At 41.9% G+C, this 24,584-nt stretch overlaps 1 protein-coding gene across 6 annotated transcripts in view; it reads right to left on the bottom strand.

Moving 5' to 3' along the window:
- LOC119775370 (protein NLRC3-like) overlaps nucleotides 1–24,361 on the bottom strand; it is a 42,352-nt gene extending 17,991 nt beyond the window's left edge. For 2 of the 6 annotated variants that reach the window (XM_038273327.1, XM_038273329.1), the window contains exons 1-4: nucleotides 21,218–21,440; nucleotides 21,000–21,119; nucleotides 18,879–18,940; nucleotides 13,992–15,783 (exon numbers count right to left, since the gene is read on the bottom strand). In XM_038273327.1, coding sequence (XP_038129255.1) covers nucleotides 13,992–15,783; nucleotides 18,879–18,940; nucleotides 21,000–21,119; nucleotides 21,218–21,345 — 2,102 coding nt within the window. In that variant the 5' untranslated portion in view covers nucleotides 21,346–21,440. Of the gene's footprint in view, nucleotides 1–12,046; nucleotides 12,093–12,383; nucleotides 12,570–13,991; nucleotides 15,784–18,878; nucleotides 18,941–20,999; nucleotides 21,120–21,217; nucleotides 21,444–24,227 lie in introns of those variants that run through there. The other 4 variants (XM_038273328.1, XM_038273326.1, XM_038273324.1 and 1 more) reach the window with 4 other exon arrangements.
- Nucleotides 24,362–24,584: the final 223 nt, after the last annotated feature.

The following is a 24,584-nucleotide window of genomic DNA, read 5'->3' as shown; positions in this document are numbered from 1 at the left end:
CAATGGGGATGATTTCCTGCAGGGGCAGTAAGGCTCCTGACAGAGCCCAGGTCTATTTTAGTCAGACTACGCAGCAATTCAGCATCAATTTCATGGGTCTGACAGAAAGAGAGACGCGGTTCCAAAGTAAAACACATCCGCTTTGGTGGAAAATCCAAAATAAAATCTTTTCATCTCACAGGGATATAGTCAGAGTTGCACATCGCGTTTATCGTAAGCAGGACAGACTGGAGCTTTATAGAAGGCACCAATGTTTTTTTAATTATAACTTTTCATAATCTGTTCAAGTGAAATGTGGTCAATTGTTTTAACTTCTGCATAGCACAGCGACAGGATCTGCTCATTCTGTCTAGTTGGAGCGTCTCTACACACAGTCAGTGTGACAGGGAAAAAAATCAGACTGGAGATTAAAAAGTTGTACGCAGTCGGTGCGTTCAGGGCTCTAGCCAGAATGAGGAGCAGATTCCTGAGTTCCTATACTGTGCTTTGGGATTTTCAGAACTGGGAAAATCTAACGTCCTAATCTGAGTCTGGATGCTGGGTTCGGTCATTCTCCTCTCTAGCAGCAGAGGGAGCTAACATCATGGAATATTAAGATAAAAGCTCATGTTGATCAGAAGCAATATAATTCTACATTACTGACTCAACATGTCCTTTTTGGGGCTTATCAGGGATTCTTAGGCAGAAATTGTGTAAACATAAATTATTGTTTTGCAATAACAGTTATGATAAAAAGAAAAACGTGAATAGGGATTTAAATTGATCTAACATGGAGCATAAGGAGTGTTTGCTCTCTAACATCTGCAGGCCGCTCCGCTAAAGGACATCTATTCCCTCAGTTTCTCCAGGATTAAACCCAGGAGAGGCAGATATAAAGTTTTCGCTCAACAAGTGGAGAGATGAACGCATCATCGACAGTCTTCTTCACAGGAACACAAAGAGCTTCTGACTTATCTGATTGGCTGATTGTTGCCTTCTGACCACAGCAGCTAGACTCCCTTCCAGCATTGACTCACAGCATCTGCAGTTTGTAGTCCGGATTCTTTACGAGCTCCTCCAGCTGCTGAACGTCTGACTCCGTCAGCTTGTTCCACCTCAGGTCCAGTTCTGTCAGACTGGAGGCGTTGGACTTCAGAGCTGAGCTCAGAGAAGCACAGCTGATCTTCGACAAGCCGCAGTCCTTCAGCCTGAATGAAGAAAAAGGATGTGAGCTGAGGAAGGAGGTTCATTAAGGATAACATGCTCTGGAGCTCTGTCAGCTCCACCAGATGCTCCAATCATAAACTTGGCTTCTGTAGACAAATAGTTTGGGATAATAAAACTATTTTAACAGGAGGGTTTCAGTTAGTAAAATCCTCAGATCCTCATTGCATTTTTTTCCATGTTTATGCTCTTTTTGGAGAAACTGGCAACACAGATGGTGGGAATCAAGCTCCCATGTATTGTGACTCCTCTCAGTGTCTTTATTTCCTCTTATATTAAAGTCTAATTATAGAATGACTAGAAACCACACAATTTTTTTAATTGTCGTATTGTTTAAGCTTTTTATCTGTTCTGAATCTGAAATTTTAAAGCCAAATACACTGATCCAGGTTCTGTTTTGTTTCAGTGAAATGTCACGTTGAGTGGCAGAGGTGAATCCTGTAGTCACTGAGTGACTGCAGAGGTGGAGTATATAAGGGGAACAGAACAAAGGATGGACTATTGAGCTAAATAAGGAGCAGGTGTGAATAGAAGTAACTAGAAGCAAGCCACAGGGAAAGGAAACAAGCACAAGGGGGCAGCAGAGAGTAACTCAAGAACTAAACACTGGCAGAAAACAACAACAAATAAACTTAATCAAAAGGCAGAAACCTGACATGAACCTAGAACCCTGTAAACGAACAAGCAGCATTATACCACATTAATGACATAATTGCCGTCTGCTAACAGATCCTTTTCTAACCGTTTTATTTTCTAAACTTTTAATCGCATTTTTTCATTTTAACCTTCCCAACCTCCCACCAACACTCATTTTTTCCCCTTCCATTGATCCTAAAAGATACTAAAAAGCTGGTTAAAAAAGCGGTGTTGTAGTAGCTTAAGCCTCTGTCACACCTTGACGATTCAGCCAGCATATGCCTGATTTACCGAAAATCAGCATGTCGACATAAGGAAAGTACGTCACGATGCGTCTGCCAGCGTCTGCCATCTGTGGGTCATCAGTTCCAGGTCAGCTATCTGAAAGTTGACATCCGTTCAGTGTCAGTTCCTCATCAGTCGTGGCGTCTAGCTTATCCTAAACCTCTGAGTAACTTCTGCGTAACTTATCCAGAACTTCTCTCCAACGCATATCGACGTGTTCCAGACATGTTTCTACCTTCCAGCTACTGTATAATGGCGTATTGGCAGCGTTTTGGTATAAAGGGGGTTCACAGGAGGAAACCGTCAGTTCTCCTCCAGACTTCATCCCCATCATAGGGTGAGCCAGAAGGTGATTGATCCTCCCTTCGTTCACGCCCACCACCAACACACTTCCAAGCAGACATGACGCTCAATCTGCTGCCACCAAAAGCCTTTTTTCTTTCTTTTATTCTTTTTTTTTATTTTGGGCTAGCAGTAAACAGCAGCCAGGTTAATACCGCAATCAAAGAAATCTTTTTCTGCAGGCCAGGCGCCTCCAGGCGCATCGCTGCCCCCCTCAGGTCACTGTGCATCATTTCTTGGGCATTACGCTGCCAATCCAATCCAATCCACTTTATTTATATAGCACGGTTTAAATAAACACAAGGTTTCCAAAGTGCTGCACAAAAAGATAAAATAACTAAAATAAATAAAAGTAATAAAATAAAATAAAATAAAAGCACTGCCCGCACAGGATAAAAATATGCATGTGTATACATAAAATCAACATGTGTACATAAAATCAACATGTGTACATAAAATCAACACTCTACATGGTGTTAAAAGCCAAAGAAAAGAGGTGGGTTTTAAGAAGAGTTTTAAAATGAGACAGAGAGGTGGCCTGTCTAATGTGCAGCGGCAATCCATTCCAGAGTTTTGGAGCTGCAACAGAAAACGCTCGATCCCCTCTGAGCTTAAGCCTTGCTTTAGGCACCGCCAGGAGCAGCTGATCAGCTGACCTGAGAGATCGGCTGGGAGTGTAGGGGTGCAGAAGCTCAGAGAGGTAAATTGGGGCAAGGCCATTCAAGGCTTTAAAAGTAAATAAAAGAATTTTAAAATGAATCCTAAAATGGATGGGCAGCCAGTGGAGTGAAGCTAAAACAGGTGAAATGTGCTCGTACTTGCGTGTGCCAGTCAAAAGACGTGCAGCAGCATTTTGAACAAGTTGAAGACGAGCAATTGAGGACCCAGCAATCCCCACATAAAGTGCATTACAGTAATCCAGCCGAGTGGTCACAAAGGCGTGGATTACTGTCTCAAAGTGCCGTCTCTGAAGGACTGGTTTGATCTTTGCCAGCTGCCTTAGCTGGAAAAAGCTAGATTTCATTACAGCTTTTATCTGGCTGTCAAATTTGAGGTCTGAGTCCACTTTTACCCCGAGGTTTCTTACAGTTGGTTTACTGTATTGCGATAGAGAACCGAGATCAACTAGGGAGGGGGTCACAGATGTGCCACCAAAGACCATGACTTCTGTCTTTTCTTCATTAAAATTCAGAAAATTTAAAGACATCCAAGCTTTAAAGGAATAGTACACCCAAAACATGATTAGCCTTCATTTTCTACTCACCCCCATGCTGAACAACACTCTGGAGTACTTTTTTGATATCTCAAATGCATCTGGAGATCTGGGAGGCTTCTTGCTGTCTGCTGACATTCAAATAATGGAGGTCTATGGCGCCCGAGGCAGAAAGGTCCATAAAAGTCCACAAAAAACGTGTCAATATTCCTCCATACTGCTCGTCCAATGTAATCCAAGTGTCCTGAGTGGGTAGCGTCCAGAATTTACTCGAAACGAAGTCATTTAGAACGTTTTAGAGCATAAACAGTAGTGCATAGGATTTCCTAATAGCGCCCCCATGCGCGCTCACGATTCTACGGAAGCCGGCAGACCAAACCAGCGCATTCAGCTCGGCAAAGAACTCATGCTCTTCCTCAACACTGAAGTCCTCAGACATTTTTCTTTCGTTGTTTCTTTCTTTGCACAGGTAAACAGCACATTTCTTCTTCTACGCTTGCATTATCGGCAGAGCAGATGCTGAATGCGCACTTTCATCTGGTTTGGTCTGCCGGCTTCCGTAGAATCGTGAGCGCGCATGGGGGCGCTATTAGGAAATCCTATACACTACTGTTTATGCTCTAAAAACATTCTAAATGACTTCGTTTCGAGTAAATTCTGGATGCTACCCACTCAGGACACTTGGAATACATTGGACGAGCAGTATGGAGGAATATTGACACGTTTTTTGTGGACTTTTATGGACCTTTCTGCCTCGGGCGCCATAGACCTCCATTATTTGAATGTCAGCAGACAGCAAGAAGCCTCCCAGATCTCCAGATGCATTTGAGATATCAAAAAAGTACTCCAGAGTGTTGTTCAGCATGGGGGTGAGTAGAAAATGAAGGCTAATCATGTTTTGGGTGTACTATTCCTTTAAGGTCATGTAAACACCTTAACAGTGGTTCAACAGAGTAGGAATCAGCCTTTTTGAGGGGGACATAAATCTGGCTGTCATCAGCATAACAGTGAAAGGAAATGCCATGTTTCCTGAGAATGGAGCCAAGTGGGAGTAGATAGAGAGAAAATAAAAGAGGGCCAAGCACGGAGCCCTGTGGGACCCCACATGAGAGAGGAGCAGTGGAGGACACAGAGTCATCAAGGCTGACACAGAAAGTCCGATGTGACAGGTAGGACATGAACCATTCCAGTGCTAAGCCCCTGATGCCCACCCACTGCTCCAAACGAGCAATCAGGATTTCATGGTCCACTGTATCAAATGCTGCAGTCAAATCTAAAAGTACAAGGACAACACAGTGTCCAGAGTCAGTAGCTAAAAAGATGTCATTAAAAACTCTTAAAAGCGCTGATTCTGTGCTGTGCAATGTTTTAAAACCAGATTGGAAAATCTCAAGAACATTTTGTTCATTTAAAAAGTCCATGAGCTGAGAATAAACAATCTTCTCTAAGATTTTTGAGAAGAAAGGCAACTTAGAGATAGGCCTAAAATTCGACAGAACAGTAGGATCCAGCCCAGGTTTTTTTAATAAAGGCTGCACGACTGCATGTTTAAGATTTAAAGGGACTACTCCAGAGGACAGACTGCTATTAATAATTGTGAGACACGATGGCCCGATAGTGGGAAATACCTCCTTAAAAAATCGGGGTGGGACAGTATCATCTGGAGACCCTGAAGGCTTCAAGTGACCCACAATCTCCTGCACAAAAGGCAGGGTCACAGGTTCAAACATGTCAAACACAGCAGAGCAGGGGACAAACACCGAAGGATCAGAAGCAGGAGGTGAAATAAGTGCTCTGGTAGAAGTGACTTTATCAATAAAGTAGTGAAGAAAGTTCTCACACACAGCAGGGGAGGCCTCAATCACAGTCTGAGGTGCATTCAGAGCAGAGTTGATAACTTTAAACAACACACGAGGCTTACCACAGTTTAAAAGAACAATATCGGAAAAATATCTTCTTCTGCATTACGCTGCCATGCGTTATGCAGAAGTTTGGATGTCCTTAGGCAGAAGTTCTTAAACCTCTCTTTATGGCTGTTTTTTCTTTCTTAACATAGATGGATCCTTCATGCCTGAGGTTTGCTGAGGTTAGCTCATTAGTCTCATTGATTGTAATGAGTGTGTGTGAGCTTGGTGTCGCAGCTCTACAGCTGACAGTTAATCTGACGGACTATGCAAGGTTTTCAGGGAATATAAAGTCCTTGAAGTTTCAGAGGTTATCCTAATTCGTATTTTTTGACTGGCCCCAAGGTAGCAGTAGCTATAATGTAGCTCACCACCATCAGTGTGTGAGTGAATGGGTGAATAAATGAATGTAGATTAAAGCATTTTGTTCAGGTGTCCTGACATGAAAAAAGCACCATAAAAGTACAGACTATTTACCATTTTACAGTTACTTTGATTGTTGGCTAATTGGATCTAAATTAGTTTTAATTCGTTACATATATTTTAAGCCTACCAGCATTTCCGTCTAATTACATCTGTCTTTTTATTTGTTTCTGGTGCTTTCCACCCCGCTGGATTTAACAGGGTTCAATGAACTAAAAGTAGATCGGAAAGATCGTTGGACCACTTCTGAACAGAAATCTGTACTGATGAACTCTGAAATATACAAGATAAGCTTAAGATTGACACTTATATCCACTTTAGGTGAGCAATATTTGTCAAAGACCATTTGGAGCTGTACAATATATTTACAGTGAAAACGCACATTTTCTTGATAGATGCGTTCCACTTAAAATTCATAACCTCCAGTCTCCATCTACACCTTTTTAAGTCATAACCTGCTCCTGGTGGCTGATATCTTTTAACTTATATTTTAGTCTAATGTTATAATGATAACAGATATAGTACATCTGACCTCAGGGTCTGCAGTTTGCAGAGGGGAGTCTGGAGGAAACCACAGAGCTCCTTTATTCCACCATCTTTCAGGTCTTCATTCCCACTCAGGTCCAGTTCCGTCAGATGGGAGGGGTTGGTCTTTAGTGCTGAGACCAGAGAAGCATAGCTGGTTTCCGAAAGACTGCAGTACACCAATCTGAGCGAAGAACAGAAACGTGAATGAAGCAAACAGGAATCAGGTTAAACCAGGCCTGTCCAGAGTTGGTCCTCCAGGGCCGAAGTCCTGCAGGTTTTAGAGGTTAGCTTCAGCTCAGCTGATTCTCATGATTTCAGTTCAGAAAAGTCTGATAATCAGTTATGAATAGAAATCAGCTGTGATGGAGCATGAAACCTCTGAAACCTGCAGGACTGCAGCTCTCCACCACAAAATTTGCTCATGCCTGAGTTAAACATTCACATTGACAAATAATTCAATTAATAAATTTAAGTTATTTCAATTCCATTCAGTTTATTTCTATAGCTCCAATTCACATCATGTCATCTCAAGGCACTTTACAGTCCAACCAGATCATAGTCAGATTGATTCAAAGTTTTCTATCTAAGGAAAACCAGCTGATTGCATCGACTCATTGACTCTTCAGCAATCCCTCACACTAAGCATGCTTGTAGCGACAGTGGAGAGGAAAAACTCCCTTTGAACAGGAAGAAACCTCCAGCAGAACCAGGCTCAGTGTGAGCGGCCATCTGCTGAGGCCCACTGGGGTTCAAGGAGACAGAAGCAGACATAGAAAAAGAAGCATAGATACAAAAGGCAACTGTCAACCAGCTCCACAGGCGGCCCCGTCCAGGAAACACACAGCCAGGCAGACGAGCTCCGAGCCAGCTCCCATGTCAGAGGATGAAGAGAGCACATCCAGTTAGTCACAGTCAGAGAAACAGGACTACACTGGAAAACAGGCCAAGCTCCAACATCTAGAAACGAAGGTGTTGATGGCAGCAGCACAGCTGATATTTCTCTCCAGGATGGAGTCACAGCCAAACAGGAACAGACCAGATGAAGCTACTATGAGAAAAAGCAGAGAGAGCAGAACGTTAGAGATTGAACTAACAGATTCTGCAGAGTGGGAGAATAGAGATAGAATGAAGCAGAATGATGAAAAAAAGGGGTCCCTATGTCCTCCAGCAGTCTAAGCCTATAGCAGCAGAACTATAGAGATAGCTCAGGATAACCTGAGCCACTCTAACTATAAGCTTTATCAAAAAGTAAAGTTTTAAGCCTAGCCTTAAAAGTAGACAGGGTGTCTGCCTCACGGACTAAAACTGGTAGTTGGTTCCACAGGAGAGGAGCCTGATAACTAAAAGATCTGCCTCCCATTCTACTTTTAGAAGTTCTAGGAACCACTAGTAAACATACAGAGTGAGAGCGAATCATATCATCCAGCAAATCATCCAGTCAGATTTGTTCAAACTTTTCTAAGGAAACTAACATCTGGTGTGTACACCTGGAACCAAACTCCCATGGTATGTATGTGTGAGCATGCTTGTGTATAAAGGATTCCAAAAGCTTCTTCTGAAGGAAAATATGCTCCATAGCAGGTGTGAGCGCCCCCAGAATCATCCTAGTCCCAGGACTGATAAAGAGCCAACACAAACCCCAGACCCCAAAGGCACCTCAGAGCACTGGGGAAGAGAAAGGGCAGACATAGAGATGGCTTTGGCCAACACAGAAGGGCAGACAGGAGCACCCAGAGCCAACACGCGTGGGGCCAAACCCAAAAGGGGTCCAGTGGGGCCGGACACTGACTCCGTCAGCAACTGGCCTGGATGAGAGCCCAGCGGTCCAAGGCGCGGGGGACCCTACAGGGGACTGCAAAGGGCCAGGAGGTCTAGGCCCGGTCTGGGAATGAAGCCATCAGGAATGACACAGCGGCCACCGAAGTACCCAACCATCAGCGTTTCAGCATACACAGACAATTATAAATTCAAAGTAGAAACAAAACCCGGAGTCTCTGTCTGCTCAGAACCTGCTCTTCTGATAGGCTTCCCAGTTGGTCCATTACTAGGTCACTGATTTATCTTAACACCTTTATTTGCAGTGTGATGTTATCAGAAAACACACATACTCCATCTTACCTCAGCATCTGTAGTTTGCAGAGTGGGGTCTGAAGAAAATCACAGAGTGCCATTATTCCAGCATCTTTTAGACCTTTATTTCCACTCAGGTCCAGTTCTGTAAGATGGGAGGGGCTGGACTTCAAGGCCGAGACCAGAGAAGCACAGCTGGTCTCTGACAGAGTGCAGCCCATTAATCTGAGTAAAGAATGAAACATTAGCTGACACAAAGAGTGTACAAAACAGAATTAAATTTTATACAGCTCTCATGACATTTCCATCCATAAAGTGCAACAGTGATCAAATGTAAACAGTGTGGGAAAAACAACATGGTGCAAAAAAACAAACAAATTTATCTGGGAGTTCAGAGCATTAATATATATGTGGTGCAAATATGCAGTATTTTGGTTTGGTTTTATCAGTGTGATGCATACCAGTGTTAATTTCGTCAACCAGGACGATGACAAAAATATTTTGTCAACATCCCTTTTTCCTGTGACGATGACGAAACGATGACGCACAAAAATTGTTTCCAGAAAATAAAAATATGACAAAAATAAAAAACTATTTTCATTAATGAGACTAAGACCAGACGAAATTTACGAGCCATTGCTCAGTGGACATTAACAAATGCAATTGTTTATAATTCATTTGTAATTTGTAATTGGTAATATACAGGTGCTGGTCATAAAATTAGAATATCATGAAAAAGTAGATTGATTTCAGTAATTCCATTTAAAAAGTGAAACTTGTATATTATATTCATACATTACATGCAAACTCATATATTTCAGATGTTTATTTTGTTTAATTTTGATGATTACAAATGACAACAAATGAAAATCTCAAATTCATCATATCAGAAAATTAGAATATTGTGAAAAGGTTCAAAATTGATGGCCCCTGGTGCCACACTCTAATCAGCTAATTAACTCAAACCACCTGCAAAAGCCTTTAAATGGTCTTTCAGTCTAGTTCTATAGGCTACACAATCATGGGGAAGACTGCTGACTTGACAGTTGTCCAAAAGACGACCATCGACACCTTGCACAAGGAGGGCAAGACACAAAAGGTCATCGCTAAAGAGGCTGGCTGTTCACAGAGCTCAGTGTCCAAGCACATTAATAGAGAGGCGAAGGGAAGGAAAAGATGTGGTCGAAAAAAGTGTACAAGCAAGAGAGATAACCGCACCCTGGAGAGGATTGTGAAACAAAACCCCTTCAAAAATGTGGGGGAGATTCACAAAGAGTGGACTGCAGCTGGAGTGAGTGCTTCAAGAACCACCACACACAGACGTATGAAAGACATGGGTTTCTGCTGTCGCATTCCTTGTGTCAAGCCACTCTTGAACCACAGACAGCGTCAGAAGCGTCTTGCCTGGGCTAAAGAGAAACAGGACTGGACTGCTGGTGAGTGGTCCAAAGTCATGTTCTCTGATGAAAGTAAATTTTGCATTTCCTTTGGAAATCAAGGTCCCAGAGTCTGGAGGAAAAGAAGAGAGGCACTTCATCCACGTTGCTTGAAGTCCAGTGTAAAGTTTCCACAGTCAGTGATGGTTTGGGGTGCCATGTCATCTGCTGGTGTTGGTCCATTGTGTTTTCTGAGGTCCAGGGTCAACGCAGCCACATACCAGGAAGTTTTAGAGCACTTCATGCTTCCTGCAGCTGACCAACTTTTTGGAGATGCAGATTTCATTTTCCAACAGGACTTGGCACCTGCACACAGTGCCAAAGCTACCAGTACCTGGTTGAAGGACCATGGTATCCCTGTTCTTAATTGGCCAGCAAACTCTCCTGACCTTAACCCCATAGAAAATCTATGGGGTATTGTGAAGAAGAAGATGCAATACACCAGACCCAACAATTCAGAAGAGCTAAAAGCCACTATTAGAGCAACCTGGGCTATCATAACACCTGAGCAGTGCCACAGACTGATCGACTCCATGCCACGCCGCATTGCTGCAGTAATACAGGCCAAAGGAGGCCCAACTAAATACTGAGTGCTGTACATGCTCATACTTTTCATGTTCATACTTTTCAGTTGGCCAACATTTCTATAAATCCTTTGTTTTTATTGGTCTTCAGTAATATTCTAATTTTCTGATATGATGAATTTGAGATTTTCATTTGTTGTCATTTGTAATCATCAAAATTAAACCAAATAAACATCTGAAATATATGAGTTTGTATGTAATGTATGAATATAATATACAAGTTTCACTTTTTAAATGGAATTACTGAAATCAATCTACTTTTTCATGATATTCTAATTTTATGACCAGCACCTGTAAGTGTTTCTTGAGCTTCATAGAATGGGATCCGCACTTAGCGGACACTTGAGATGTGCTTGGGAGAGGGAGCAGTTCAGACCCCAACCTGGAGAGAACAAAAACTCAGTCTCAATCACGCGTTCCCCCCTAGTGCCCCCACTCACACCACACAGTCTCTGTAAAGATGAGCAAAAAAAAAAAAAAGTGGACGCACATTCAGACATAACACTCACATCAGTAATCCCAGGACTGAAGACCCAGCGGCACCAGTGCTCGGTCCCGGGATTATGGGATGACCCAATAAGTGAACCTAAAATTCGGATGGGGGGAGCGGTGACACCACCACACCAACCCATCTCATTCCTCCTTCGGGCCAGGCCCCCCACCTGGACCAGACCACCCCCAGCAAAAGCCCTCCCGGGTTCGGGGACCACACACCCCACACAGGTCACCCAACCATAGCCCCCCACTCCTCCTAACTAATTCACCAAGCCACTTTCTCCCCTCGGTTTGCTACTTGCCCCTCCCTCCACCCTCTTTTAAAGAGAGCAGAAGTGACAGCCCCGCCACCGGCAGGCCACCCAGGCCCCACAGCAAACCCCCCACCAAAACCACATACCAGGCGGCTTGCTCTTCCTCCAGGCCCCAGACTCCAGGTGGCAACAAGAGAACAGGGGTGTGAGAAGACCCCATCCTCCCTGCGCCTGCTCGAATGTTGTTGCATGTTGCTCTCAGGTGTAATTAAAACTGGGAGTACCAAAAGGGGGTGTCCAGCACAGTCCATCCCCCCTCCGGAAGACAGGCGGTGCCAGTGCACCCCCCCAGTCGACAACCCTGAACCCTCAATGTCTAAATGCGAGAGGGGGTCGGGGGAGCCGACCGTGGTGAGGCCCACAAGTGGCCCACAAGCCCGCCGGCCACCAGTGCCGACACTGCCACCCCCCTCCATCCTGTCCATCCAAAAAAATGAAAGAAAAAAAAAATAAATACCATGCAGAACCCCCAGCCCGGACGCAGCCCCACCAGGGGACGGCATGGACCAGGACCAAGACAGGCAGCCAGACCCGCAGCCCTTCTAACATCCTCATCCCTCCACCACTGCCCCCCATAAGGTGTTAATGTCAATGACTGAGAATCTTCACCAGCATGCTGGCTCTACGTTTATTTGGACTTCAGAGAAACCATGTCGATGCTAAGAATAAGAAAAGAGAAAGAAGGACATTTTCCTTCATAGTCTGAATCTTTCCCAGATCAACATCTCAATCATCACTTCACATCAGTTGACTTCAACACCTAATTTTTATCCCTCACTCTGAAACTTTGTAACATATAAAAAATACAAGAACTGAAAAGGGAAAATAATATACATAAAAATATGTAACTTTGCATTTGGAAAACAGGCTGTTTTTAAACAGGATATTATTGTAATAAAAAACATAGGAATAGTGAAGGAGTTGGTTTGTGATTAACAGAGAAAACTAACCTCAGTTTCTTCAGTTTGCAGATTGAACTCTCCAAGATTTCACACAGATGCTTCATTCCGGAATCTCCAAAGGATCTATCTCCATAGATCTGATCTATGTCCAGCTCAGTCAGATAGGAGGGGTTAGACTGCAGAGCTGATGCCACAATTTCACATTCAGATTTTGATAGTCTACAGCCAGAAAGTCTGTAAAAAGATCAAAGAGTTGTTAAAGAATATAATCATAAAGAATATCTGACTCTAAAACATAAAACCTGTACAATAGAAGTGATGTGACACGTGTTGAGCTTAATAACATCCTGTGTTTTGAACTTTAAAAAGAAAAGTTCAGATGGGCTGAAAGCTCAGTCCTCTTTTATAAAGCCTTTGATGCAGCATTGGACATGAGCGCGATGTTGTTCCAGATCTGTTACTACAATGACTGATAACCTGCCAGAGGAATGATTAGCTGATAACTGATCTGCACAAAGAGAATACCAAGAAAGAATGCGAGTGAATAGAAAATCCACATCTTGGCAGAACTCTGTCAGAGATACATAAAAACTAAATAGAAATTTCCGCTTTGCTGGGGTCACCAGGAGCAAAATGTAAACACTTTTCTTCTTGTGTTACTCATTAGCTAAGCTAATTATTAAGAGAAACAAACTTATTACTGCTGTAGATCTCAGTGCTGCATTTGATCCAGTTGATCATAATATTCTTTTAGAAAGACTTGAATATTTTGTTGGAATTAAAGGAACAGCACTAGACTGGTTTAAATCTGATCTATCTGATCAAATTCAGTTTGTTCATGTTAATGATAGATCTTCCTCATGCTCAAAGGTTACCTGTGGAGTACCACAGGGATCAGTGCTAGGACCAATTCTCTTTACTATATATATATGCTGCCAATTTGTAGAATTATTAGACAGCATGGGATTAATTTCCACTGTTATGCTGATGATACCCAGCTATATCTGTCTATAAATCCAGATGAAGCTAACCCATTACATAGATTACAGGCATGTCTGAAGACATAAAAACCTGGATGACTCTTAACTTTCTGCTTCTGAATGCAGACAAAACAGAAGTTATAGTCTTTGGACCAGAGTCTCTGAAAAAGAAGCTGATTAGCCAGTCACTTCATTTGGATGGGATTAAACTGATTTCAGATAATAAAGTAAAAAAATCTTGGTGTTGTTTTTGATCAGGACCTGTCATTTAAATCCCAGATCAAAGAGGTTTCTAGAATTTCCTTCTTTCATCTGAGGAATATTACAAAAATGAGAAATCTCCTGTCCAGGGTTGATGCTGATGTGATGGAAAAAATTAAATGAAATTATATGAATATTAGATTGATAATAAATAAATACATTGAATAAATATGGAAGCAGATCAAAAGTATGATATTAATAAATTGGTAAAAACAAATGTCTACATACCAAAAGCTAGATCAGCTTTTTTCCTGAACGACCTTAAAGTTTAGAAGTTGAAAGGTTTAAACCTTTCAATTTGTGAAGAAAGACATTAAAGAGCCAAAACCACCCTGAATGAAATCAAACAAGAAAGAAGCACCAGGAGGACGATAAAGCTGAATCAGCACCACTGCATGAAGACACCTGGACTCACCGAGCCTTTCTGCAGTTCCTCACAGCTGGAATCAGCCTACGTCGTCCTTCCTCTGATGTGTTGTACTTCTCTAGGTCCAACTCATCCAGAACCTCCTCTGACATCTGCAGCATGTAGGCCAGAGCGGAGCACTGGATCTCTGAGAGCTTCTTCTCTGATCTATTCTCTGATTTCATGAACTGTTGGATCTCCTGATAAACTGAGAGGTCCTTCATCTCCATCAGACACTGGAAGATGTTGATGCTTCTTTCAGGGGAGATATAATCAGTTGTCATCTCCTTCAGATTATTGGTGACCTTCTGAATGGTTCCTGGGTTGTTTTCTGTCTGACCCAAGAGGCCTCCTAAGAGTCTCTGGTTGGACTCCATAGAGAGGCCATGAAGGAAACGAGCAAACAGGTCCAGGTGGCCATTTGGACTGAAAAGGGATTTTTCCATGATTCCTTTCATGAAGTCATCAAATGATGTTTCACTGTAGTCTTCTCCCAGGAAGTTTCCCACCACCTCTGTGTTCCTGCTGGTGAAGCAGTGGAGCATGTAGACTGCAGCCAGAAACTCCTGGATGCTCAGGTGAACAAAGCAGTAGACTGGTTTCTGGAAGATCACCTTCTCTCTTTTGAAGATCTCTGTACAAACTCCTGAGAACACGGAGGCCTCTGTGACATCCAGACCACATTGCTCCAGGTCTTCTTGGTAGAACATGATGTTTCCTTTCTCCAGATGTTCGAACGCCAGCCTCCCCAGCTTCAGGAGAACTTCCCTGTCAGCCTCCATCAGCTCCTGTGGACTCGTCTGATGTCCTTCATGGTACTTGTTCTTCTTCCTCCTGGTCTGGACCAGCAGGAAGTGTGAGTACATGTCAGTCATGGTCTTGGGCAGCTCTCCTCTCTGCTCTGTGGTCAACAGGTTCTCCAGAACCGTAGCAGTGATCCAGCAGAACACTGGGATCCCACACATGATGTGGAGGCTCCTGGAGGTCCTGATGTGGGAGATGATCCTGCTGGACATCTCTTCATCACTGAACCTCCTCCTGAAGTACGCCTCCTTCTGGGCGTCGCTGAAGCCTCGTACTTCTGTTACCTTGGAAACCAATGAAGGAGGGATCTGATTGGCTGCTGCAGGTCTGGAAGTTATCCAGACCAGAGCCGAGGGAAGCAGGTTCCCCTCGATGAGGTTCATCAGCAGAACGTTGACTGATGACTTCTGTGTGACGTCAGAAACAATCAGACTGTTGTTGAAGTCCAGAGAAAGTCTGCTTTCATCCAGACCGTCAAAGATTAAGAGAAGCTTCCAGACAGCCAGCTTCTCTGCTGGGAGCTTCTGGAGGGTTGGATGGAAAACATGGAGCAGCGTGAGAAGACTGTGCTGCTGATCTCTGATCAGGTTCAGCTCCCTGAAGGAAAGCAGAACCACCACACTGACATCTTGGTTCTCCAAGTCCTCTGCCCAGTCCAGAGTGAACTTCTGCACTGAGAAGGTTTTTCCAACACCAGCGACGCCGTTGGTCAGAACCACTCTGATGGCTCCATGTTGGTCAGGTAAGGCTTTGAAGATGTCCTGGCACCTGATTGGAGAATCATGGAGGTTCTGGATCTTGGAAGCTCCCTCCAGCTGCTTCACCTCATGTTGGGTATTAACCTCTTCACTCTGTCCCTCGGTGATGTAGAGATCAGTGTAGATCCTGTTGAGGAGGGTTCTACTTCCTGTTTCATCACTTCCTTCAGTCACATGTTCACATCTCTTCCTCAGACTGATCTTATGTTCTTCTAGAAGCTTCTCCAGGATGACATCTGCTGAAACAAAGAAGAAAAGACGGCTGAAGAAAATAAATTATTTGTGACCGGGCATCTCAAACTGGTTCCAGAAAGGACTCCATTCATCTCATCAATTAAGTCCAGACTTAACATGATTACTTGATGAGATGATGGAGTCCGGTGCTATTGCTTGGAAAGAAAACCTGCAGCCACACGGCCTTTCTGGAACCACTTTGAGACCCCTGTACAAAACAAAAGTGTCCGCATCTTTGTATGATGTGATTTTATCCAGGGACGGTTGCTGAAGTCTCACTTCCGGCCACTTCCTGTCAGCCAGTGATGCACCGAGTAGAGCAATATTACGCCTCCTAGAGTCCTGCTGTTATTGTCTAAGACAACATGGGCTATTTGGCTTTGTAGCCAATGAAATAAGGTTTCAAACCAGACTAGACATGGCTGGGAAATATAAAGCAGAGCTGAGTTACCGGCTTGCATAAGTGAAAAACAGCTGAGATTGGATCAAAGCGCTTAGCTCCAAACTGAATAATAACAATGGTCCTATTTTTTTTAAGTTTGGGCGCTGATTTTGTTTTATTACAATGCCAAAGGCTGAACAAAAAACAAAACACAGCTAAGAAAAGGCGCAGCAGCTTATTTTACCTTGAAAAGCAGCAGTTTCACTATTTTTTATAGACTATTATGCTGTAGGTGTAAAATTTTTACATTTTGTTATATACCCTGACTCTGCAATAAAGTGGAAAATACTCACTTCATAAATGTTTTGTGGCCATCAAAATGCTTCAGTGTTATTCTATGGGTCAAATAATGGAGCAAAACATTGTAAAAGCATTTAGCAAAATTTGGCACTTTTGGAAAGATTTGGACATGCAGGTGACACTAAAAGTTCAAAGCCCAACAGCTCTGGAACTGTTGTAGCTAGTGGTCTGAACTGTTCTACATTTGTGTATGACATGACTTAAAACACACGTAATACAATGAGAAATGCTTATTCTCTTTATTACTGTTGTACTAAAAAGACCTAGTATTTTCAAGAAAATAAAAACAACTTTGAGTCATGTTTGAACTGATGAAGCTTGGTCTGTGTTCTACTCACCCAGTTTCCATTGATATATCAAATATCTACAAAGTGTTAGCTTTGTAGATTTGCACATGTAATTGGAGCTAACAGTTGACAAATTATTTGATGTTTCATGTGGGTATCCAAAATAGGCGAGAATTTCCCAAAATTAGGTAGCTGGAGCCTATCATTATATGGTCTTTTCCTGCATATTATTTGGTGCTAAATATTCAAATCATTCCTTTATCAGTAACAGTGTTCAACTGTCAGAACTGTCAGTATATTGTAACTGTTGTGAACTGCTGGTGAAAGTTCTCAGTCATCCAGGTCATAGTCATTCTGTAAAAATTTAAAAACAATCCATTGGACTTGGGTTCCAAGTTTGGAGACATTTTCTTCCCATCTAGGAAGTTTTTTTCAATTCAAAATGTGAGGAACACCCCGGGCACATTTTAGGAAGCAGAGTCATAGTTTATCACACCTCTCTGCAGCTTCTCAACTGTTACCCACTCAATACTCCATCCAGACAGTGTCTTGCCCACGAACACAATCAAATACATCATACAATGATAAGCTCATAAAAATAAAAATAACCCCAATTTGGTAAAATGTTAAAACAATTAAATTTGGTCTATTTAACATAAGATCTATCTTCAAAAAGTCTGCTAGTTAATGACTGGATTTGTGATAATCACATTGATTTATGTTACCTTACAGAAACTTGGCTGCAGCAAGAGGATTATGTGAGCATAAATGAGGCAACTCCTTCAAGCTATTTACATTTTCACAAACCAAGAAATTCTGGGTAGGAAGAGGAGTAGAACTATGTGACCTCTATGTCTGTGAAAGGTGATATATAAATAAACATTTCTTAATTACTTACTTAATACTTACTCTGTTTATACAAGATGACAATAACGTTTGTCTAAGTCTAGATGTTCAAAAGAACTGTAACTATTAACTGGCTCAGGAATAATCAATGAGTCAGGCTGAAAGATTTTTGCTACCTCTTCTCTACACCCAGAATTTCTGGGCATATGAAAATGTGAGTAGCTGAAGGGGTCACCTTATTTATGTTAACATAGTCCATTTGTTGCAGCCAGGTTTCTGTAAAACACCATACATCATTTAGGGTTTTACAGATCAGGTCAGTGATTGGCTCAAATGGAGAGACCCTGGGCAGCACTAAGGAAAAGTAGGTCAACAACCAAAATGGGAAGTGATGTGATAAACACCGGTACCACCCTCTGACCTAGCCTGACGTAGTCCGACTCAATTCTAGTCAGAATGAGTCTGATGCTGCTCCATAGAGCTGTGATTATGGGGCGTGTTTCGAACGAACCAGGAAAAAAAATGCCTCTGCACTCAATTGGATAGACCTACAACCAATAAGAGCAACGGAGTGCGGGACGTATGTTAAGCGACGCATAGTTGTTGTGAACAAAAATCAAAGCGTGCAGTTGCACGCCTAGAATAAGAAGATGAGCCTTGATCGCGTTTCTCTGTTCCTCTTTTAAAATTAATTTGCTGTCGATATCTTCTAGAACAGACCTAATAGCAGAATCTACTCACCTCAACTCTCCAGCGGCAGCCATTGTTGTTGTCACCCAAGCGCGCTTTGGTCACGTGGTTGAGTACGTTACTGTTGGTCATCTGTCCATCATCGTATAAAGCCCGCCCTGACAATTTGATTGGATCGCCTGACAGTGGGCGATCATACTCGCGCTACTATGGAGCAGAGCCAGACCGAACTTCCCGACCTCAAACTTTGTGGGCGGGACTAAGTTCGGAATGGCACCCAGGCTACCTCTGACCACCATCAGTGAGCAATCAGGGTTAATGGGACACAATTACCACAAACATGAAATTTCCTACTTTAATTCTGGTGGTATCATTAAACTCGGGTGTAACCAGAGTTCAAAGTCTTCACTCAGAATAGAACAGCGTGACTGTAATATATCTGAGTTCTTAAAACTATAACTGTTTTAAAATGTCTACCTGTTATCAAATGACATCATGATTCCATTGCTCCCCCATTCACCACCCGCAGTCTTACCTGCTGCAGTCAGTGGTCCACCTCCATTTCTTGGTCTTGATCTTGATAGCTTATTTTCATCTCTATTTTAAAAAAAAACAAATCATTCAGTTTATCATCTGTTTCTTTATTGTCAGTAAACCATTGCTGTCCTCTGCAGGGCATCATATCAATTTACATTACATCTCAGGTTAATTCGATAGCAAAAATCAGATTGGAGAAACCCCTTTTTAAGTTGGGCAGGTCACGAAAAGGCGGATTTAAACACAAAAGCAGGATTTCCACAAATGTGCCGTATATGATCAAAAATACTGTAATGCCTGGGTGGTGTAGACTGTATGGTGCGATGTCTATTTATCAAGTTTAACAGCAGAAAACAAAAAAAACAACAACAAAAATGTTAATTTAGTGGTAATCAATCATTTAAGCCTTTATTTTGATTGTATTAATAATGGGGTTCATGTGTTTGCTTACAATACCAAAATCCACTGGATCGATTCCTAGTTGTCAGAGCCACCGCCAACAAATCTACATCTCCACCCAAAGATCACCTCACTACTGCTCCAGAGATATGTTCACGGTGACTCCTGACGGGATTTTCATTTCAACCACATCCAAGACCATCAAATCCTTCCTGTCCTCCTCTTTATGCCATCACAGTAAATCCTCCCACACTGTTGATAACAGTGTGCTACCTAGATGGGCTAATCCTCCAGTCAACCTCTTCAACAACCACCAGTAACTTTGGACTCGTCAACTTTCCATTCTCCCACACAGGGAACATTTCCAGGATTTACTCATTTATCATAAGTTTGACTTTCTCTGCTTGACAAAAAACCTGGCAAACCTCTCATCTCAGTGATTCAACACCGCCTGGCTTTGTTTACATCTCCAAACATTGCGAGTCAGACCATTGAAACAGTCTCCTGATATTCTACCAAGAGACCTTCAACGTTCTCCATCCTAGCCTAAACCGCCATGGAATGTCTTGCTGGCAACATTTTTGACCAAACACTGCTGATCCCATAAACCTAACAGTGATTTTTTAAATTGTCTCCAATATTATACTACTGGAAGATCTCAGCACACATCTTGATTATAGTCTTACCGTCACCAAAGACTTTTTATCCTGCCTGGAAACTTTGGGTATCATCAACTTCTGGGTTTCCAAACATAAAATGACAGACTCTGTGACATACTATAGATTTAATCTGCTGCTTAATCTCATCCCACGGCTCTGATGTTCAACATCAGATATCTAGTTCTTACTTAACTTCATTCAACATCTCTTAATGTCTGTCAATAACAAAGTCCACCAAGCCACTTGTCCTCCAGACAAGACTCTGCTGTCCAGCTACACCTTAGACAAAGGACACTTGTTTAGCACCAGAATGTTCACATTTTGGACAAAGAAGACAGTTGGTTTGAGAAAGGCATGGAGGAAACCATCTGTGTTAAGAAAAACCAACCTTAAACAGGGGGGGGGGGGACTCAGGATTCAACTCTCGAAAACCTACAATGCATAGAGTTGATTCCTTTCCGCTATCATGTTAATCCTCACCACCATGCAGGTGATCAAAAACATTGTACCTGTTTAACAGGTGTGCGACGACCCTAATGACTCCCCCATACAGCGGCATGGGCCACTTTGGGGTTAATTTGCAGGCCACAAAGGAAATCAACGACTTCCCTTTATTAAGGGGTTGACCGGTTCGGTTTAATATGCATGATTTCTAAGCCTTAACAAGACTTTTGTTGGGCTACTCTATAAAGCCCGGAACTCAATGCTACTCCAGACATTTTGAATTAAGAAATCTTTCTGGATGGGAACCAAAATGTCTTCAAACCTGAAAAAACAAAGTCCAGTGGTTTGTTTTTCAATTTTATTTGGAAGGAGAAGCTTAAATCCCTATTTGTACCACAAACCTGGCCAATAAACTCCCCTTGGTTGATGTTTTTAGTGTGTGTTTTGTGTTCTTTAAGAATAACTTAATATTCTCCCATTAGGAATGAGGCTGGCGCACACCATCTGCGATCAGAAGCGGGGGTGGGGTGATTGTTTCACTTTTGGTGTGCGCACCCTCATGCCCTGTGCGACACGGTGAGTATAAACCAAGCTTGTGAATCAGATCTATTTCTTACTCTGGATCTGAGGCTTCCAGTTTATTACTCAAGGCTGGAGGTTTTTCCATAGACCAGCCACGCCACATAGCTGGATAGCTGGATCCTGGATGTACCACTTTCTCTCTATGGTTCTGACCTCTGAAATGAAAACATGTTATTCAAATGACTTAAAACTACACTGAGAAACTGATTCAGAAAATTACAATCTCTTGCTGAGAATCAAATCTATTTCTTACTCCTGGTCTGAAGGTTCCGGTTTATTACTGAAGGCTGGAGGTTTTTCCATAGACCAGCCTCGCCACATGGACGGACAGCTGGATCCTGGAGGTTTGGCCCTGTTCTTCTTTGAAACAGCATCCTCCATCTTTTGGAATTTAGGCGATCTGGTAGAGAAACCAGAACCAGTCAGTTCGTAGGGGTCCTGGTCCAATAAGTGTCCTGTAACACAGAAAGTTGATCCCATCATGTGTGTAGAGCAGAGTGTCCCACACTTTTCAGCTCCTGGCCCACAACATCATACCAGAGCTGACTTATGACCAAACAGGTAGGTTGAGTATAAAAAAAAGTCAAAAAAATGAATCAGACATTGTCAGGGGACCCAAATGTAGAGACAGGAAGCTGAGAGAGTTTCTTGCTAATTTAATGAAGTCAGTAATCAAAACTAGAAGACGCTCAGGAGAAACAAACATAAGAATGAAGAGAATCCAGCAATGAGGAACTGCAAAGGAGGTGTATATATGGGAGTTAAGACTAGAATGGGCTAATCAGCTGATAGGGAGCAGGTGTGGAAAGAAGCAAAGGATGGAAAGGACACCAGGGGGCAGCAAAGAAAAGTAACATAATCTAACTATAACTGGAAAATAACTTAAACAAAGCTAAAGGGAAATACAACTGATGACTAAAACTAAAACTAGACCAAACAGTACATAATACCAAAAAATGCTGAAAAGGAAAGAACTGAAAGAAATAACAAGAGAGAGTAAAATTTAGTGTTCAAAAATTACATAAATCTTGACAAACACAGAATAACATAAAATAAAATATAACTGGGAAACCAAAAAGTAAAACAAACAGAACCAAAAAGTCCTGAAATGTTGATCATGACAAACATCCTCAGCAGGTAAAGCAGCGGATTCTGTCCTTATAATGTAATTTCTGTTGTGAATTTCCAGGCGCCTATAAGGAAACTCAGTGGGTTCAACCCCTAACTCTGGAAATGAGTCCTGTAGAGGACCAGAAGAATCTAATTCCAACAGGTTCCGTCGATCTTTTGTTCTGGACCTTTTTTTATGTTAAACTGTTTATTATTAAATTCTCAGGTTTGCTTTTTTTGTTCTGTGTTGTCTAGATTTGGGTGAATTTTGTATTCTTATTTTTACCCTTCCTGGTTATCTCAACATTTTTGATATTATTTATTCCTTGATCTAGTTTTATTTATAGTTATTCTTTCTCTTATCTTCTGTCTATGTTTTCTATGGCTTCAGTTATCTCCAGTTTCTTCTCTTATCCTCTAGTTAACCACTTGGTCATTACTTATTTTTTAGTCATTGGTTTATTCCCCTTTAGCCTTATTTAAATTATTTTCAAGTTACCTTTAGATCCTGTTGTTTCACCCTGGTTATTCTCTGCTGCCCCCTAGTGTCCTTCCTCTTAGTTCCTTCTAGTTACTTCTGTCTCCACATTCTCCCTATTATCTAAATAGTCCCCCCCCCCCTCCATTGTTTCTGTCTCCCATATATACACCTCCTGTTCAGTTCCTCATTGGTGGATCCTCTTCATTTTTTAGGTATATTCCTCCCTAATGTCCTCTATAGTGAGATGAAGCCTCGTGAGGGATTTAACCTTCTGGGAAAATTGCTGCAATGATCCGCACAGTTCATGAAGCTTCATGTAAACATGTCACCACCTACTGGTGGAAATTATAACCACAGTTAGCAATATAATCGGTGATGTTTTGCAATTATTTTTCTTGTTTTTTCCCTATTTAAGTCCCTTTGAAATTGTTAATGATTGTATGTATAATAAAAGCTTTTGTCAGTTTTTTGTGTGTAAAATGTCTTAGAAGAGAAAAATCATTTAAGGTTTACTGTTTTTCTGTCATTTTAGTTAAATAAGCTCAAGCAAACAGTGAATGTGCAAATTGAGCAATGATGAGCAAAATGAAAGGTGTTAGTCATTTTTATTCAAAATAATAGTTTTTTCCACAGTTTGGTTTTTAATCTGGTTGGAAGTTATGTGTCCGACCAATCTTCTGGTTAAACTAAACAATCTAGTTTAGCCGTGTTTTACCCAATCTATATTGGTAAAAGGGAAAACCAACACAAATTGGTCACATTGGCAACACATTGGAGTCTTAAAGCTCACACCACTAGCAATAGTAACTGTTCACCAGAAAGCACTACTACTAAATACTAAAGGTTAAAAATGTAACCAGTGGGTTGCTCAGATTTTGATCATTACATTGTTTAATCTAATCATCTGAGTAGATGTTTTACTGAATAACTTACTTGTAGTTGAGTAAGATTTGACTATGAGTATCAATACTTTTACTCAAGTATTACTGTTGAGTAATTCGTCCATCACTGGTTAGAGTAAAGGTCAGGGAAAAGGTCAGGGTTAGGGTAAAGGTTATAGAAAGGGTAAAGGTCAGGGTAAGGGTCAGGGTAAAGGTCAGGGTAAAGGTCAGGGTCAGGGTAAAGGTCAGGGTAAAGGTCAGGTTCAGGCATACATGCAGTAGAACTGAATAAAAGCGATCGGTGTGCCTGGTTATCTGTTATTGTTCTCACTCCTTCCCATTGGTGCAGACTGGTCTGATGCTTCCTGTTCACGCTGTAAGCGTCTGTAAAGTGAGACTAATGTGCCGGGATCATTAGCCTCCCGGCTACAGCAGTTAGAACGAACACAAGCAGAGCAGGAAATCAGGTCTCTTAGTTAAGCTCAATTATTGATCTAAAAATAGAACAAGGTCAGCGTTATCCAACAAACACAAGAACTTCTGCTGTAGAACATTTGTTCGAAATCTTCTCTCCTGTTTCCACAAAATCAGTTGTTGTCTAAAAGAAAGAAACTAGAAACTAGCAGAGGAAACTGTGTTTATCAGATATAAATCAGACTCTGATCAGAACCACAGGCTGCATAAAGCCAGCAGCTTGGTTCTGGAGGAGAACCAGACTGAGTTCTTCTTCTCCGCTTCCCTTCATGATCCACGGTGATCTCAACTAAGAGCAAAACAAAAATAAAACTCACCTTAATCCAGACTCTTCTCTTTGTTTTGCCACCAGTTGGAGTTGGAACCAGTTCCTCCTGATCTGGTACCTGACTCCACCTGCTTCCCCTGAGGCTCTGCCTACGTCGAGCTGAGCTCATCTTCTAAACACGTTTCCTTCCTTCTTCTCTCTGGAACTGAGCTGTAGGACAATAAGGTCCAGTTTAAACTTTTCGTTTTTTCTAAAAGACCTCCCAGTTTTTGGTATTTCCGTTCTAAATGTATTGCAGGTAGCTATTTTTTTCCTCTGGAAACCAAAAACTTCCCAGCAGAGATACTGGGAGCAGATCTAAGAGGTTTAGTTGGATGTTGTTGTTTGTTATTTCTACACTCTAATA

This window comes from Cyprinodon tularosa, unplaced genomic scaffold, assembly GCF_016077235.1.
Source record: "Cyprinodon tularosa strain WSP-4 unplaced genomic scaffold, ASM1607723v1 ctg869, whole genome shotgun sequence".
In the NCBI taxonomy this organism is placed as follows: domain Eukaryota; kingdom Metazoa; phylum Chordata; class Actinopteri; order Cyprinodontiformes; family Cyprinodontidae; genus Cyprinodon; species Cyprinodon tularosa.
Note: the sequence above shows the minus strand (reverse complement) of the source record. Positions and strands in the feature narration are given on the sequence as shown.